General features: G+C 36.3%; 1 protein-coding gene, 1 long non-coding RNA gene and 1 pseudogene across 3 annotated transcripts in view; 2 read left to right on the top strand and 1 right to left on the bottom strand.

The window, feature by feature from the left end:
* LOC145797413 (small ribosomal subunit protein uS10c pseudogene) overlaps positions 1-18,030 on the top strand; it is a 138,714-nt pseudogene that overhangs the window by 59,026 nt on the left and 61,658 nt on the right. The gene's annotated exons all lie outside the window — the stretch shown is intronic.
* Positions 6,109-6,639, top strand: LOC145798376 (uncharacterized). Its single transcript, XM_082885909.1, has one exon. It carries the CDS (start codon positions 6,109-6,111, stop codon positions 6,637-6,639), a length of 531 nt encoding a protein of 176 aa, XP_082742035.1.
* Positions 16,625-17,259, bottom strand: LOC145797415 (uncharacterized). The gene is made up of 2 exons (XR_014338945.1): positions 17,059-17,259; positions 16,625-16,886 (listed from the first exon to the last, which is right to left on the bottom strand). It is a non-coding gene; the product is annotated as an uncharacterized LOC145797415 (long non-coding RNA).

Below are 18,030 nucleotides of genomic sequence, written 5' to 3'. Positions count from 1 at the left end.
TGGCTTTCCAATAGTTGACTTCATCAGATATCTGATTTATGTGATTTTTACACTCACAAGTTTCTGGAGAATGATCAGTTTCTGTATCAGAATCTGAGGAATATAAAGCTGCAATTTCATCTTCTTCATTAGAAGAAGTATCTGATTCATCAAAAAACATTTTGAGAATTTGCTGCTGGATATTGTCATCTAATGATAGTTCATTAAGCTTTTGCTGTAATTTGGATTTACAACGATTGGAATAATGACTTATCTGACCACATTTATAACATTTAATTGTGGATTTAGATGGCTGCTTTCTGGAATACTTTTGCTTACCTTTACAAGGTAATTGGGGCTGGATTTGATTATTTTTAGCGTATTTATGTTTTCTGGATTTTTTGGAATAATACTTTGAAGATTTTCCAATTTTAGGTTTCTTTTGTTTGTGAGGATACTGTAATTTTGTATCATAGGCAAATTGTTCACAAAATTCACCTAATTCTTTTCTTCCAGTAAGATGTTGGTGTTTCATTTGTTGCTGTAATTTAAGATCATTTCATAAAGCAAGACCTTCATCAGTAATAATACCTACGAGTTGGCCATAAGTATACCTACTGTATGGGATAGCCAATTGATTATGACGATCTCTTAACTTCTTTCTGACCCTTTCACCAAAAAGAGTAGGAAGATCATCAATAAATTTGGCTTTCCAATGATCTGAATTATCATCAGCACGACGATGTACTTTCATCAGGAATACATCTTTACACCATCTAAAATGGGATAAAGAAGGACATCTTAATTTCTGTAATAGTTCTCTACTGCAATCTTCAATGCTTGTTACAGCACCAATGAAATGGAGAACTATAGTGTTTACCAAGGTGTAAACAACATCTTGCTCGGTAGATTCAGCTCGAGTGTCTGGATCAGTTTTTATACGTGTAGAATTTAAAATTTCATTATTTTGTGCAGTAGTGAGAATATTATCCCACCATCCTTTGAGTAACCCGGTAAAGCCACTGACTATAAATCGGGCAACTTGATGGTCAGTATTCTCATTTTGTTTGCATACAGTAGCAAACATAAGCATATGCTGAAGAACTTCGAATATTTGATATTCTGAAAGACCATCAATATTGTATTCATAAATAGTTCTACTGTGGTAAGATTTCTAATGTTGAAGGAAGTCTACTTCATAAAGAAGATCCACAGGTGTAGGTCTAGAATAATAATACCAACTGGGAGCTGTATAAGCTTGCCTGTTAACCTCTGTTCCATAATTTACTTTATGAACAGAAGAAGGTTCAGTTTGGAAATTAGCCTGGATGGATTTCAGATATTTGGTAAGGATCCAAATTCTGATAATTTTCATCTTTTTTCTGGAAATGATTTCTGGATAACATATTAACTTGAGAGGATTCTCCTAAATGAAGATCTTTTATCTTTTTTAGGTTTTAAATTAAAATTTGTTACTGTAGGAGTAGGCTTAAATGCTACAGGTTGAATGTGTGGAATCTTGGGTTGGAGATGACAGGTGTCCTTAATCTGAACCACTGTTTCTTCAATTCTGGTTAACTGTTTGCCCATAGTTTGACAGAAAAGATTAGTATAATTATTCTGTTTTAAAATAGAAATAATTTCCTTGACTGTCACAGCATTATTGCTTTTTGCAGGAGGTTCCACAAAAACAGTAATAACTAAGGGTTGACTGGTAGTAGAATCATTAGGAAGTAATTCTAAAGATTTGGCTGGAGGGTGTACTGATGTAATAATATTACCGTCAGTAGTTACCTAATTTTTCTGGATATTTTCTAAAACATTGATTTGCGAATTTGATATATTACCACTTTCCATGTACCATAATGGAAAAGGTTGAAGTTTTTGGGTTTCTTCCAAGGATTTATAGTACTGGATTTTAATTTTTGTTAGTTGTTCTGAAGTATGATTTGCAAAATACCATTCTCGGAATTTTGCATATTTTTCCTGGTAAAAATCCTGATTTAGGATTTTCCTGTTTTCACTTCCGGGACTAAAATCCATTAAACTTCAAAATTCATATCACTGGCAGTAGGACTATAGGGTCCTTTGCTACTGGATTCCCTAGGTTCATAAATACCATGTGGGATTCTATTGGTTGAAAATTGTAATCCTTGGACAACTGGATCCATAGGGTCAATGTGGTCTGGATTACTTGGTGGTCTGAATGGCATTCCTTGTATGACAGCTTCTACCGGTTTAGCACTAGAGTATCTGGATGACTCGGGAAAGTCTACCATATAAGCTTCTCTAAAAGAAGGCGTAGATCTGATACTAGCAGTTGACATACTTCTGGATAATTGCCTTTGAGGTCTTTGGAAACGAAGGTAAACATTACCTCCTTCTGTCTGTATAACATCATCCAAATTGTGTCGAACAATTGGTCTGGGAGGAACAACATTAGTTATTTGCCATTTTTCTAGAAAAGTAATTTTTTCCCATTCAATCATTTTGGGAACAACAACTTGACTACTGTAAAGATTGGTGTTAATAAGCACTGTGTGACCTTGATCACTCTGCTTTCTAATATAAGGATTTAAGGTTGATAAAACCATTAAATAAATTCTGGATATTACTGTAAAAGGTGGTGATCCTGGAAGATACTCATAACCATGAGATAAAATTCTCAGTTCTAAAACCTTAGATAGGTTTTGATCTGATAGGGCTACACTCAGGTTAGGATATATGTCAAAATATACTGGACCTTGAGCTAGGCTGGTTTCTATTGCTCCCATGAGCGAAGCTCTCCAATTGGTACACCTACCATCTCGTAGTGTACATTGGATACTGGTATTTTGACCTAAAAGAGTCAGAGGCTTAAAAGCAACCTGGACAAGTCCTATGTAGGCATATTTGTATTTTTCGAAGAAAGGATAAAGATCTTGAAGCTGTATTAAATGCATAAGTTCATCATTATTCTGGACTGATGCTGCATGTTCAAAAAGGTTTAATGATGCGTCTACTAGAGAAATCAAGCTTACTTATCTTATAGATGGTATCTGGTTTTACTTTCGGTATTGTCCACTTATCAAGTGCCTCCTTGACATCTTGATAAGCAACTAATTCTCTGGCTTCTGATGTAGAAGTTACTGTATTGGCCACTGTATTGACTACTGTAGATGTAACATCTTCTGTAAGAGCGGTAGACATAAAGTTATATGATGACCATAGATGTATAATTAAAATAAAATAAAACTAACTATAATTAACATTAAACTTGGCTCTGATACCAATAATGGTGGTTGACACAGGGTATGGCTAGCACGTCTGCCAACGGCTTATGAGAATGACCTAATCGCAATCACTGCTACTGGTCTGACTCTACGCGACTTAGGTGACATCCCACTAACCCTAGCACTGTTCTACCCATCATGAAGCACAAACCCAAGAATATTATTGACTATAGTTTTATTTTATTTTATCCTAATTATGGCATCTATGGTCTCATGATTTACTGTGCTAGAGGGGGAGGCCTAACGGCCGCAGCCAAAAGGCAGATTTGTTCCTGGATTTGCAACTGGACTTGCTTAATCTAGCGATTAGTTTCTTCTAATTGCTGGAGACCCCAAGGGTCATTAGGCCAAATAGATAAAAAGTTTCTTAAAAAAATATTTCTTCTTTCAATATGAAAAGCTAATATATTATTTAAGATAACAAGAGTATAAACAGTCAAGCATTGAAAGAAAAGTAAGAAATACTTACAACCAGTTCTTCAAACTTTTATTATACTTCACACAACAAACTATAATATTACACACTGGAAGAGAGAGAAAGGATACAAACTTATAAACGGAAAAACTAAAAATTTAATGCGTGCCTTCAACAAGGGTGAGGCATCCCTTATATAATAAAAGAAAAGATAATGGATAAGGATGAGCAAGACAAGTGGTGTGTCCTGGTTGGCTTTGGAGTTGATCGTCTTATCTTCTCAGGATTTCCTTATCTCGTGGTGTCGGTAGTGAGACAGCTGGATGATAAGGCAGATGAAGGAATCTGCTTTTAGCCAAAAGTTATTTTGGCATGTTGTTAAGCTGTAAAGTTGCTAAAGTTGCTACCGAAAGTATTTTTGTCGTAGCATGAGGCTGGATCAATGGAGGATAAAAAGGCAAATTATTCTTCTTTTTCTTTTCCTTTCTTGTCTTTTTCTTGACTCATCTTGTCAGCAATCAATCCTGTAAGTGAGTCCCAAAAATCTCCAAAATTTGGATCGGCATCTGCTGGCTCTTGTGATTCACCTGCTAGTACTGTAAACTCATTTTCATCCTCATAGGGATCAGTATGACCTTCATCTGGATCGCTGTGGTTGGTACCAGATTTCATGCTGGTATCATCACAGTGGAATGACCGTAGAAATTGTTCTTTCATGTAGTCCATACTTTTGATGACTAATTCCTATTCCGAAAGTGCGGGATATTTCTGTTGCAATTCATTTTGAATTTGGACAAATGGATTCTGGATTGTAGGTGCAGCTGGGATAAGCTTAGGAGTAGCATCCCAGCAGGCCTGAGTATGACCTTTAATTTTCTGGAGCAATTCTTGATGGGGTTTTGGATCATCCATCTTATTCCACCACTTATAAAAGAAAACTCTTTTTAAACGGGGAATTTTATTCTGAAAATCACATTGAAAATCCCACTTCCAAATCCAAGGGATTCCGAAGCGGATTACAAAATGAACTGTAGATTTGGACATAGATATGTCCTTGTATCCTGGAAGGTGACTATATGCAATTTGCCATTCTTTGAAGGCATTGCGAACATCTTCTGGAAAAGCATCAATTTGAATGCCAAACGTATCCCACCAAACGAGAAACTAGTTAGGTAGATCGTTTTGTAAAAGTTCGGGAAGGACACGGATGAACCAAGAATGGTTTCGTGTGGGATTCATATAATAAAATGCTTGAGAAAAAGTAGTAATATAATCCTAATAGCTGTAACGAGATTCCTTATTACGGATCTCAAGGGTACGAGTAACATGAGGATGCATACCCCAAGCCGACATGGGCAAGATCTGCTGGATAGTAACTTTGCTGTAATTAATAGGACTAGCTGTGCGATTAGGCTCAGCAAGAGTATGCTTAAAGTCAACAGAGGCAGTATCAACAAGGATTTGCTCATAGATATATCTGTACTGATCAAAGTTAGGTAATGAATGTTGAGTAGTCAAATTCCTCCTTTTAATTTCCCATGGATCTTTCATCCACTGGATATCTGTATTTTCAATATAAAGGACTGTTTCCTCAATAATGAAAATCTGGACATACGGTACTAGAGGAGCAAGAAGGACATCTTTAGCCGTGTGGCTAGATTCCCCTTTTTTGTTAGAAGAGGCATGTAAGCCTGGAAATTCTGTATGATAAGGGTTTGAGCCCCTGCCACGGCCCCGTCTGCCTGGGCTCGGCCTCTAGTCTGCATGGTGTGGACCCTGCAAATATTCGCGGGTTAAAAAATCTGGAAGAGAATTACGTTCTCCTTTGATATATTCAATATCGAAATCATATACGGAAAGTTGGCCTTGCCATGTTGCAAAAATTTGTTTTTGAGCCAAATTTTCAACATCATATTTGAAAATTTATTTAGCGGCAGAACAATCAACTCGGATTAAAAAATGTTGATTTAATAAATCATCCTGAAATTTTAGCACACATTTAATAATGGCTAAACATTCTTTTTTAATTGTTGGATAATTTTTGACAGCTGTATGCCAAACACCAGAATGAAATCGCAAAAGTTCTTCTTTTTTTCTAGTGGGATTAAATTGTTTAAGTATGCCACCAGAACCAATGTTAGAGGCATCTGTTTCAACAATTTTTTTCCAAGTGCCTCCTTGATATCTTGATAAGCAACTAATTCTCTGGCTTCTGATGTAGAAGCTACTATATTGGCCACTGTATTGGCTACTGTAGGAGCGGTAGACATAAAGTTATATGATGACCATAGATGTATAATTAAAATAAAATAAAACTAACTATAATTAACATTAAACTTGGCTCTGATACCATCTATAAGATAGGTAAGCTTGATTTCTCCCAGTAGACGCATCATTAAAACTTTTGAACATACAGCATCAGTCCAGAATAATGATGAACTTATGCATTTAATACAGCTTCAAGATCTTTATCCTTTCTTCGAAAAATACAAATATGTCCACATAGGACTTGTCCAGGTTGCTTTTAAGCCTCTGACTCTTTTAGGTCAAAATACCAGTATCCAGTGTACACTACGAGATGGTAGGTGTACCAATTGGAGAGCTTCGCTCATGGGAGCAATAGAAACCAGCCTAGCTCATGGTCCAGTATATTTTGACATATATCCTAACCTGAGTGTAGCCCTATCAGATCAAAACCTATCTAAGGTTTTAGAACTGAGAATTTTATCTCATGGTTATGAGTATCCTCCAGGATCACCACTTTTTACAGTAATATCGAGAATTTATTTAAAGGTTTTATCAACCTTAAATCCTTATATTAGAAAGCAGAGTGATCAAGGTCACACAGTGCTTATTGACACCAATCTTTACAGTAGTCAAGTTGCTGTTTCCAAAATGATTGAATGGGAAAAAATTACTTTTCTAGAAAAATGGCAAATAACTAATGCTGTTCCTCTCAGACCAATTGTTTGACACAATTTGGATGATGTTATACAGACAGAAGGAGGTAATGTTTACTTTCGTTTCCAAAGACCTTAAAGGCAATTATCCAGAAGTATGTCAACTGCTAGTATCAGATCTACGCCTTCTTTTAGAGAAGCTTATAGGGTAGACTTTCCTGAGTCATCCAGACACTCTAGTGCTGAACCGGTAGAAGCTGTCATACAAGGAATGCCATCCAGACCACCAAGTAATCCAGACCACATTGACCCTATGGATCCAGTTGTCCAAGGATTACAATTTTCAACCAATAGAATCCCACATGGTATTTATGAACCTAGGGAATCCAGTAGCAAAGGACCCTAAAGTCCTACTGCCAGCGATATGAATTTTGAAGTTTAATGGATTTTAGTCCCGAAAGTGAAAACAGGAAAATCCTAAATCAGGATTTTTACCAGGAAAAATATGCAAAATTTCGAGAATGGTATTTTGCAAATCATACTCCAGAACAACTAAAAGAAATTAAAATCCGGTACTATAAATCCTTGGAAGAAACCCAAAAACTTCAACCTTTTCCATTATGGTACATGGAAAGTGGTAATATATCAAATTCGCAAATCAATGTTTTAGAAAATATCCAGAAAAATTGGGTAACTGCTGACGGTAATATTATTACATCAGTACACCCTCCAGCCAAATCTTTAGAATTACTTCCTAATGATTCTACTACCAATCAACCCTTAGTTATTACTGCTTTTGTTGAACCTCCTGCAAAAAGCAATAATGCAATGACAGTCAAGGAAATTATTTCTATTTTAAAACAGAATAATTATACTAATCTTTTTTGTCAAACTATGGGCAAACAGTTAACCAGAATTGAAGAAACTGTGGTTCAGATTAAGGACACCTGTCATCTCCAACCCAAGATTCCAGACATTCAACCTGTAGCATTTAAGCTTACTCCTACAGTAACAAATTTTAATTTAAAACCTAAGAAAGATAATTCAGAATTCATGGATACTCTTTTGAATAAGATTAAAGATCTTCATTTAGGAGAATCCTCTCAAGTTAATATGTTATCCAGAAATCATTTCTAGGAAAAAGATGAAAATTATCAGAATTTGGATCCTTACTAAATATCTGAAATCCAGGCTAATTTCCAAACTGGACCTTCTTCTGTTCATAAAGTAAATTATGGAACAGAGATTAACAGGCAAGCTTATACAGCTCCCAGTTGGTATTATTATTTTAGACCTACACCTATGGATCTTTTTTATGAAGAAGACTTCCTTCAACATCAGAAATCTTACCACAGTAGAACCATTTATGAATGGAATATTGATGGTCTTTCAGAATATCAAATATTCGAAGTTCTTCAGCATATGCTTATGTTTGCTACTGTATGCAAACAAAATGAGAATACTGACCATCAAGTTGCCCGATTTATAGTCAGTGGCTTTACCGGGTTACTCAAAGGATGGTGGGATAATATTCTCACTACTGCACAAAATAATGAAATTTTAAATTCTACACGTATAAAAACTGATCCAGACACTCGAGTTGAATCTACCGAGCAAGATGCTGTTTACACCTTGGTAAACACTATAGTTCTCCATTTCATTGGTGCTGTAACAGGCATTGAAGATCGCAGTAGAGAACTATTACAGAAATTAAGATGTCCTTCTTTATCCCATTTTAGATGGTATAAAGATGTATTCCTGATGAAAGTACATCGTCGTGCCGATGCTAATTCAGATCATTGGAAAGCCAAATATATTGATGGTCTTCCTACTCTTTTTGGTGAAAGGGTCAGAAAGAAGTTAAGAGATCGTCATAATCAATTGGCTATCCGATACAGTAGGTATACTTATGGCCAACTCGTAGGCATTATTAGTGATGAAGGTATTACTTTATGCAATGATCTTAAATTACAGCAACAAATGAAACACCAACATCTTACAAGAAAAAAAGAATTAGGCGAATTTTGTGAACAATTTGCCTATGATACAAAATTACAGTATCCTCATAAACAAAAGAAACCTAAAATTGGAAAATCTTCAAAGTATTATTCCAAAAAATCCAAAAAACATAAATACGCTAAAAATCATCAAATCCAGCCCCAATTACCTTCTAAAGGTAAGCAAAAGTATTCTAGAAAGCAGCCATCTAAATCCACAATTAAATGTTATAAATGTGGTTAAATAGGTCATTATGCCAATCGTTGTAAATCCAAATTACAGCAAAAGCTTAATGAACTATCATTAGATGACAATATCCAGCAGCAAATTCTCAAAATGTTTTCTGATGAATCAGATACTTCTTCTAATGAAAAAGATGAAATTGCAGCTTTATATTCCTTAGATTCTGATACAGAAACTGATCATTCTCTAGAAATTTGTGAGTGTAAAAATCACATAAATCAGATATCTGATGAAGTCAACTATTGGAAAGCCATAGTTAAAATGAATGGACTTGATATTGGAGGACCCAGTATCAATGTTCTTATAGAAGAAGAACAGAAAATGATTAATATTGCTGATCATATTTCTAATCCAGAAATGAAGCTAAAATTCTTAGAATTATGTTTACAGCAATAAAAGAAAGAAGAAATTCTTCCTCCGCAACATTATAGTATGAAAGAAGTTTTCCAACGACTTTAACCAGTTGCAGAAGAAAAACCTTTAACTATCCAGGATTTAAAAATGGAAGTAAATGCTTTAAAAATTGAAATTAAACATTTACAAAATTCTAATATTACTATTAATTCTGAAATTAAAAAGATTAATAGTAAGATCCAGGATAAGGAGAAGGGAGTCGTAATTAATGAATTTACTCCTAGTCCAGCACCAAAAGAAACTGATTATCTCATGCTTATGAATACAGTTACTTTCCAGAAATGGTATATTAGAATTACTTTTATGATAAAACCAGATTTTATTATAAAAGATGCCATTGCCCTTGTTGATAGTGGAGCTGATATGAACTGTATTAAGAAAGGATTAATTCCTACTAAATACTTTCATAAAACAACCCAGTCACTTACAAGTGCAAGTGGTAATTCTTTATATATCCAGTATAAACTTCCAGAAGTTTTAATTTGTAATCAAGGATTATGTCTTCCGACTTCTTTTGTTCTTATTAAGAATATGTCTCAAGCCATAATTCTTGGAACTCCATTTTTATGTTTACTAATGCCAATTTCTAAAATTGATTCTATTGGCATACATACAACCTTAAATAATCAGCCGATTATTTTTGAGTTTATTACAGAACCCTATACAAAAGAATTAAATCAAATCAAGGATCTAGTTAATTTCAAAGAAAAACAAATTAATTTTCTTCAAAAAGAAACTAGTTTTTTAACTACAGAACAAAGACTTCAACAGTCTTCTTTCCAGCAAAAGATAAAGGGTATGTTTGGTTTGAGTTTGGGAGATGAGTTTTAGAGATAAAAAGTACGAAAAGTTGTTTGGTTTTTTTCAAAAGATGTTTTGGAAAATTATTTTAAGAGAGAGTTTTGGAAAAAGTGATTGATTTGATGTATATGAAAGAGAGATTTGTTTGGAAAACTTGTAAACCAAACAAGTTTTGGGAAATTTTTTTGGGAAAATTTGTTTGGTTTGATACTTTTGAAAACTTATTTGTAGAGAATTTTTCCCAAAATTTTTTGGGAAACACAAACCAAACAAGGCCAAAGTCACTAGAAAAAGAATTTCAAATTGAAATTTGTAGTGATGTTCCTAACGCTTTTTGGGATCGTAAGAAACACATAGTTTCTTTGCCCTATGAACCAGGATATGATCAGCGGAAAATCCCAACTCGCGCTCGACCCAGTCAAATGAAAAAAGAGTATTTAGAACTCTGTAAAACAGAAATTAATACTCTCCTCCAGAAAAAACTCATCCGATTTAGTCGATCTCCTTGGAGTTGTACAGCCTTTTATGTAAATAAAAATGCAGAAATAGAAAGAGGTGTGCCAAGATTGGTAATAAATTATAAACCTCTTAATGAAGCCTTAAAATGGATACAGTATCCAGTTCCCAATAAAAAAGATCTTTTGGATCGCCTCCAGGATGCAGTCATATTTTCTAAATTTGACATGAAATCAGGATATTGGCAAGTCCAAATTGCTGAAAAAGATAGATACAAAACTGCTTTTACAGTACCTTTTGGGCATTTTGAATGGAATGTTATGCCATTTGGTCTAAAAAATGTACCATCTGAATTCCAGCATATTATGAATGATATTTTCAATCCTTATACAGAATTTTCCATTTGTTATATTGATGATGTTTTAATCTTTTCCTCATCCATTGATCAGCATATGAAACATCTTAATATTCTTAAAAATGGATTAGTTGTTTCTGCACCAAAAATGCAACTTTTTCAGACAACAATTAGATTTTTGGGTCATAATATCCATAATGGTACCATTATTCCCGTAAACAGGAGCATGGAATTTGTATCCAAATTTCCCGATGAAATAAAAGATAAAACTCAATTACAGAGATTTTTAGGAAGTTTGAATTATATTCATGATTACTATCCTAATCTTGCTACTGATGCAGCCATCCTATATTCTCGACTTCGTAAAAATCCTCCTCCATGGGGACCAGAACATACAGAAGCTATTAAGAAAATAAAGGCTAGAGTTAAAACTCTTCCTTGTTTATCTTTACCAAATCCAGCATGGAAAAAAATTGTTGAAACAGATGCCTCTAACATTGGTTTTGGTGGCATACTTAAACAATTTAATCCCACTAGCAAAAAAAAAAGAACTTTTGCAATTTCATTCTGGTGTTTGGCATACAGCTGCCAAAAATTATCCAACAATTAAAAAAGAATGTTTAGCCATTATTAAATGTGTGCTAAAATTTCAGGAGGAGTTGATTGTTCTGCCGCTAAACAAATTTTCAAAAAAGATGTTGAAAATTTGGCTCAAAAACAAATTTTTGCAGCATGGCAAGGCCATCTTTCCGTATTTGATTTCGATATTGAATATATCAAAGGAGAACATAATTCTCTTCCAGATTTTTTAACCCGCGAATATTTGCAGGGTCCACACCATGCAGACTAGAGGCCGAGGCCCAGGCAGACGGGTCCGTGGCAGGGGCTCAAACCCTTATCATATAGAATTTCCAGGCTTACATGCCTCTTCCAGTACAAAAGGGGAATCTAGCCACACGACTAAAGATGTCCTTCTTGCTCCTCCAGTACCGTATGTCCAGAATTTCATTATTGAGGAAACAGTCCTTTATATTGAAAATACAGATATCCAGTGGATGAAAGATCCATGGGAAATTAAAAGGAGGTATTTGACTACTCAACATTCATTACCTCATTTTGATCAGTACAGATATATCTATTAGCAGATCCTTGTTGATATTGCCTCTGTTGACTTCAAGCATACTCTTGCTGAGCCTAATCGCACAGCTAGTCCTATTAATTACAGCAAAGCTACTATCCAGCAGATCTTGCCCATGACGGCTTGGAGCATGCATCCTCATGTTACTTGTACCCTTGAGATCCGTAATAAGGAATCTCGTTACAGCTATTAGGATTATATTACTGCTTTTTCTCAAGCATTTTATGAATCCCCCACGAAACCATTCTTGGTTCATCCGTGTCCTTCCCGAACTTTTACAAAACGATCTACCTAACTGGTTTCTCGTTTGGTGGGATATGTTTGGCATTCAAATTGATGCTTTTCTAGAAGATGTTCGCAATGCCTTCAAAGAATGGCAAATTGCATATAGTCACCTTCCAGGATACAAGGACATATCTATGTCCAAATCTACAGTTCATTTTGTAATCCGCTTCGGAATCCCTTGGATTTGGAAGTGGGATTTTCAATGTGATTTTCAGAATAAAATTCCCCGTTTAAAAAGAGTTTTCTTTTATAAGTGGTGAAATAGGATGGATGATCCAAAACCCCATCAAGAATTGCTCCAGAAAATTAAAGGTCATACTTAGGCCTGCTGGGATGCTACTCTTAAGCTTATCCTAGCTGCACCTACAATCCAGAATCGATTTGTCCAAATTCAAAAATGAATTGTGACAGAAATATCCCGCACTTTCAGAACAGGAATTAGTCATCAAAAGTATGGACTACATGAAAGAACAATTTCTACGGTCATTCCACTGTGATGATACCAGCGTGAAATCTGGTACCAGCCACGGCGATCCAGATGAAGGTCATACTGATCCCTATGAGGATGAAAATGAGTTTACAGTACTGGCAGGTGAATCACAAGAGCCAGCAGATGCCGATCCAAATTTTGGAGATTTTTGGGACTCACTCATAGGATTGATTGCCGACAAGATGAGTCAAGAAAAAAATAAGAAAGGAAAAGGAAAAGATGAGTAATTTGCCTTTTTATCCTCCACTGATCCAGCCTCATGCTACGACAAAAATACTTTTGGTAGCAACTTTAGCAACTTTACAGCTTAACAACATGCCAAAATAACTTTTGGCTAAAAGCAGATTCCTTCATCTGCCTTATCATCCAGCTGTCTCACTACCGACACCACGAGATAAGGAAATCCTGAGAAAATAAGACGATCGACTCCAAAGCCAACCAGGACACACCACTTGTCTTGCTCATCCTTATCCATTATCTTTTCTTTTATTATATAAGGGATGCCTCACCCTTGTTGAAGGCACGCATTAAATTTTTAGTTTTTCCATTTATAAGGTTGTATCCTTTCTCTCTCTTCCAGTGTGTAATATTATAGTTTGCTATGTGAGGTATAATAAAAGTTTGAAGAACTGGTTGTAAGTATTTCTTACTTTTCTTTCAATGCATGACTGTTTATACTCTTGTTATCTTAAATGATATATTAGCTTTTCATATTGAAAGAAGAAATGATTTTTTAAGAAACTTTTTATCTGTTTGGCCTAATGACCCTTGGGGTCTCCAGCAAATAGAAGAAACTAATCGCCAGATTAAGCAAGTCCAGTTGCAAATCCAGGAACAAATCTGCCTTTTGGCTACGGCCGTTAGGCCTTCCCTTCTAGCACAGTAAATCATGAGACCATAGATGCCATAATTAGGATAAAATAAAATAAAACTATAGTCAATAATATTCTTGGGTTTGTGCTTCATGATGGGTAGAACAGTGCTAGGGTTAGTGGGACGTCACCTAAGTCGCGTAGAGTCAGACCAGTAGCAGTGATTGCGGTTAGGTCATTCTCATAAGCCGTTGACAGACGTGCTAGCCGTACCCTGTGTCAAGCACCATTATTGGTTTCTTCAACTTGTAAATTCACACAGAATTTCAACAAGTGTTAAATATCACATTGGTTTAACTTCAACTTGTAAATTCACACAGAATTTCAACAAGTGTTAAGTATCATCTCGGTTTAACTTCAACTTGTAAATTCACACAGAATTTCAACAAGTGTTAAATATGACCTCAGTTTAACTTCAACTTTTAAATTCACACATAATTTCAACAAGTGTTAAATATCACATCGGTTTAACTTCAACTTGTAAATTCACATAGAATTTCAACAAGTGTTAAACATCATCTCGGTTTAACTTCAACTTGTAAATTCACACAGAATTTCAACAAGTGTTAAATATCACATCGGTTTAACTTCAACTTGTAAATTGTTACAAATTTCAACAAGTGGTAAACATCATCTCGGTTTAACCAACTTGTAAATTGCTACAAATTTCAACAAGTGGTAAACATCATATCGGTTTAACCAACCTGTAAATTGTTGCAAATTTCAACAAGTGGAAAACATCATATCGGTTTAACCAACTTGTAAATGGCTATAAATTTCAACAAGTGGTAAACATCATCTCGGTTTAACCAACTTGTAAATTGCTACAAATTTCAACAAGTGGTAAACATCATATCGGTTTAACCAACATGTAAATTGCTACAAATTTCAACAAGTGGTAAACATCATATCGGTTTAACCAACTTGTAAATTGCTACAAATTTCAACAAGTGGTAAACATCATCCCGGTTTAACCAACTTGTAAATTGCTACAAATTTCAAAAAGTGGTAAATATCATATCGGTTTAACCAACTTGTAAATTGTTACAAATTTTAACAAGTGGTAAACATCATATCGGTTTAACCAACTTGTAAATTGCTACAAATTTCAACAAGTGGTAAACATATTCTTCTTCTCTCTGCCCCCTGCATGGCTTCCACATACTCCTTTGTGAACCTTATAAAAGGTCTTCAACCTGGTTAACTGCAGTCCAACCTTGTGTGTTTTCTTTTTTATCTTCTGGGATCTGAGATTTGCTCACTGAGCTCTTCTCTTTTCAGACTTAAGTGCCGAGATCTTGTCTGCTAGAATCTTGGATCTGCTCACTCAGGTTGAGCTCTTCTCTTCTCGGACCTACTCATCTAGGCCGAGATCATGTCTTCTAGGATCCGGGATCTGGAATCTGGAATCTGGGATCTGCTCACTTAGGTTGAGCTCTCGTCTTCTCGGGCCTACTTGTTTAGGCTGAGATCATGTCTTGTCGGATCCGGGATCCAGGATCTAGAATCCGGGATCTGCTCACTCAGGATGAGTTCTTCTATCCTTGAATGTTATCTCCTTGGGAGCGCTCATGCCCCCTGTCTTTGCATCCCTTCTGGGAGGGTCTTCGTTCCTCCGCAGGTATCTATCCTTCCATACCTGGAGGTCATCTTCGTTGTAGTATCCGCTTCGATCTGTTGTCTTTGGTGCGTCACCTTCTTGGCCGGCGTCTTTTACTCCGTGACTCTGGTTACGAGTTTCTGTGTTGCTATTGTCGCCCTCAACGTCGAGGTTGATAGATCTTCCATTCCCAGCAGGAGCGTTGTCTCCAGTCTGATCCTTCTGTCCGTCATTGGCCATCTATTCTTCTTTCTTTCATTGGCCATCTATTCTTCTTTCTTTCCCACAGACGGCGCCAAATTGTGTGGGAAATTTTTTGACCACACTTCCAACTCAGTAATTCAGCTGGAGAGCACTGGCAGAATAGATGGCACCTGACTGACCTGCAACAGAAATATAAGAATCCCGCGGTGGTTCGTCCACCCGGGGGCACTCCGACGATCAAGTCAGTATATCTCTCAAAGATAATCAATTATTCAACTCACAAGCTTGAGCCTAAAAAGTATACCTTAGACCCATGGGGGTGCCTCTCTTTTATAGCCAACATAAACCTAGTCCCAATAGAAGCCTAACTTCTATGGACTCAGGATTACTACTAATCTTGGACTCCCAGTAAGATTAGGATAAACTCTCTAAGAGTCTTATCTTAATACAAACTGAAGTCTTCTCTCATTCTAGGACTCTTGTCCCTCATCCAGGTTGAGTTCCCTTTTCATTCTAGGACTCTTGTCCCTTATCCACTTATCTCGGATTCCGGTATCTTCGGAGGTAACCTCGGCCTTGCCGAGATCACCTCGGCGTCACGACCAGGACACGTGGCACCTCAGTTGACACGTCGGCGTCACCTTGCCACGTGTTGGTACTCAGAAAATATATTCCCACAATTACAATAACTAATAAGTATCGCTTGATCCTCACTCTTTTTGTATTTTTAGAAGCAAATAAATCAATCATACTTGCATAATCTAATTTTTTTTACAAAATCATTTTCAATGAATAACAATGCTAATTATTTTAAATGAGCCTTTCAATTTTTTAATGGATTAATTTATTTTAAGTTAATTTGGGCCTTCCTTAATTTTTTTTGGACTTAGAATATACTTAATATATTAGACTAAACTATAATAAGACAGACCATTTTTTGGGTCTATTTTCAATGGATAACAATGCTAATTTTTTTGAATGACCTTTCAATTTTTTAATGGGTTAATTTATTTTAAGTTAGTTTGGGCTTTTTAAAATTTTTTTACACTTAAAACATACCTAATATATTACACTAAATTATAATAGGAAGGACCCCTTTTTTTTACTCTATTTCGAGGGGTCTGGGCCATGGCCTTGTGGCCTATGCCCCGGGGTCGGCTCTGCATCGTAATGTCCTTAACAATAGACAGCCGATCCCAAGCTTTAGCTGATCCACATGATAATTCATTTGTAAGCGCATGAGAGTCTGTATATGTTAACAATTTTGACATTATGATCTACACACCATTGAACTGCATCAAGACACGCCTTGGCTTATGTGGTAGATGCCAATAAAGCAAAGGAGGCTGCCGTGTGTGACATAATCTGATTATCAAATTCATCCAAAGCTACCCAAGCTCCCTTTGCAAGCAAAGTATCCTTCATCCACAAGCCATCAATAATGATGATGTGTCTGGAGGCTATCTGCAATCCAAAGAGAAATGCTCAAATTTTTTGTACCAGAAATGGACTATTTTTTGCCATTAATGTAAAGCAATTCTCACATCATCTAAAAGAAATGAAACACATGAAAATAGTAGAATAGTCTCAACCATTACTCTCCTGCTATGAATGTCACATTCAGAAAAGGTCTTACGTCCTCATAACTAAAAGATCTTGACCATGGCACTCTATTCTTTCTATCTGCTTGTTGGCTCTGCACACCAGTATTCCCAAATATTGCAGTGCTGTAAAATGGAAACTTGAGTTATATTTCAATGTTTTGGATAGTGTTGACATTTTGGTTATCTGTTTTCTATCCAAAACTTGATTGGTAATCATTTTGTTTTCAATATTTACAAAAATCTTAAAAACAGAGCAGCTATTCATCCCTATCTTTCTTCTTAGAGCCCCCACCTCTTTCATTTTTTTTTAATTCTAATTTTATCCAAACATGAAATTCCATTTTTATTCTCATCTCTAATCTTTTAACACTAATTTCCCAAACCCTAACCCCTTCCAACTCCATCTACCACCTCCATCCGCCGCCGGCAGCACCAATGCCCTAACTTTAACCCTAATTTCCTTTGCCACTGTCACCGTCACTGTCACCTTTTCAACCACCACCATTGCCGACGTGTCATCTCTGGCCAGCTCCTTATCTTCTTTCTGCCACCACATCTTTCATCTTCTTCTCAAACCTTAGCTGCCCATACATATTATATTTTATATGTATATATATGTGAGAGATAGAGAGTGAAGATCAAACCATATCCGTCGTCGTCGTAAGCTATGACCTCAAACCCTAGCCACCTACATTGCCATCGCAATCTGAGATCTCAACCCTAGCTGCCGTTGCGATCAGTGACCTCAAACCCTAGCTGCTGTCGCGATCTGTGGCCTCAAACTCTAGTCACTTCCATCGCCGTCGCGATTTAAGTTGGGATGAATAGCGACCGACGATGGTGGCTAGGCGATGGTGGGGAGAGAGAGAGAGAGAGGGGCCTACGACGGTGGCTCTGGATTGGGGTTGTCTGAAGCTGCTAGGGGTGGTTGACTGTGGAGGTCACGGTGGAGTTGATCGGAGAGTGGTTTTAGACTAGGGTTGACCGGAGAGTGGCGCCGGCAG

Source organism: Camellia sinensis, chromosome 8, assembly GCF_055761805.1.
Source record: "Camellia sinensis isolate YWXY chromosome 8, ASM5576180v1, whole genome shotgun sequence".
NCBI classification, from domain to species: domain Eukaryota; kingdom Viridiplantae; phylum Streptophyta; class Magnoliopsida; order Ericales; family Theaceae; genus Camellia; species Camellia sinensis.
The sequence above is the reverse complement of the archived record's forward strand: the minus strand, read 5'-3'. Positions and strand labels throughout refer to the sequence as shown.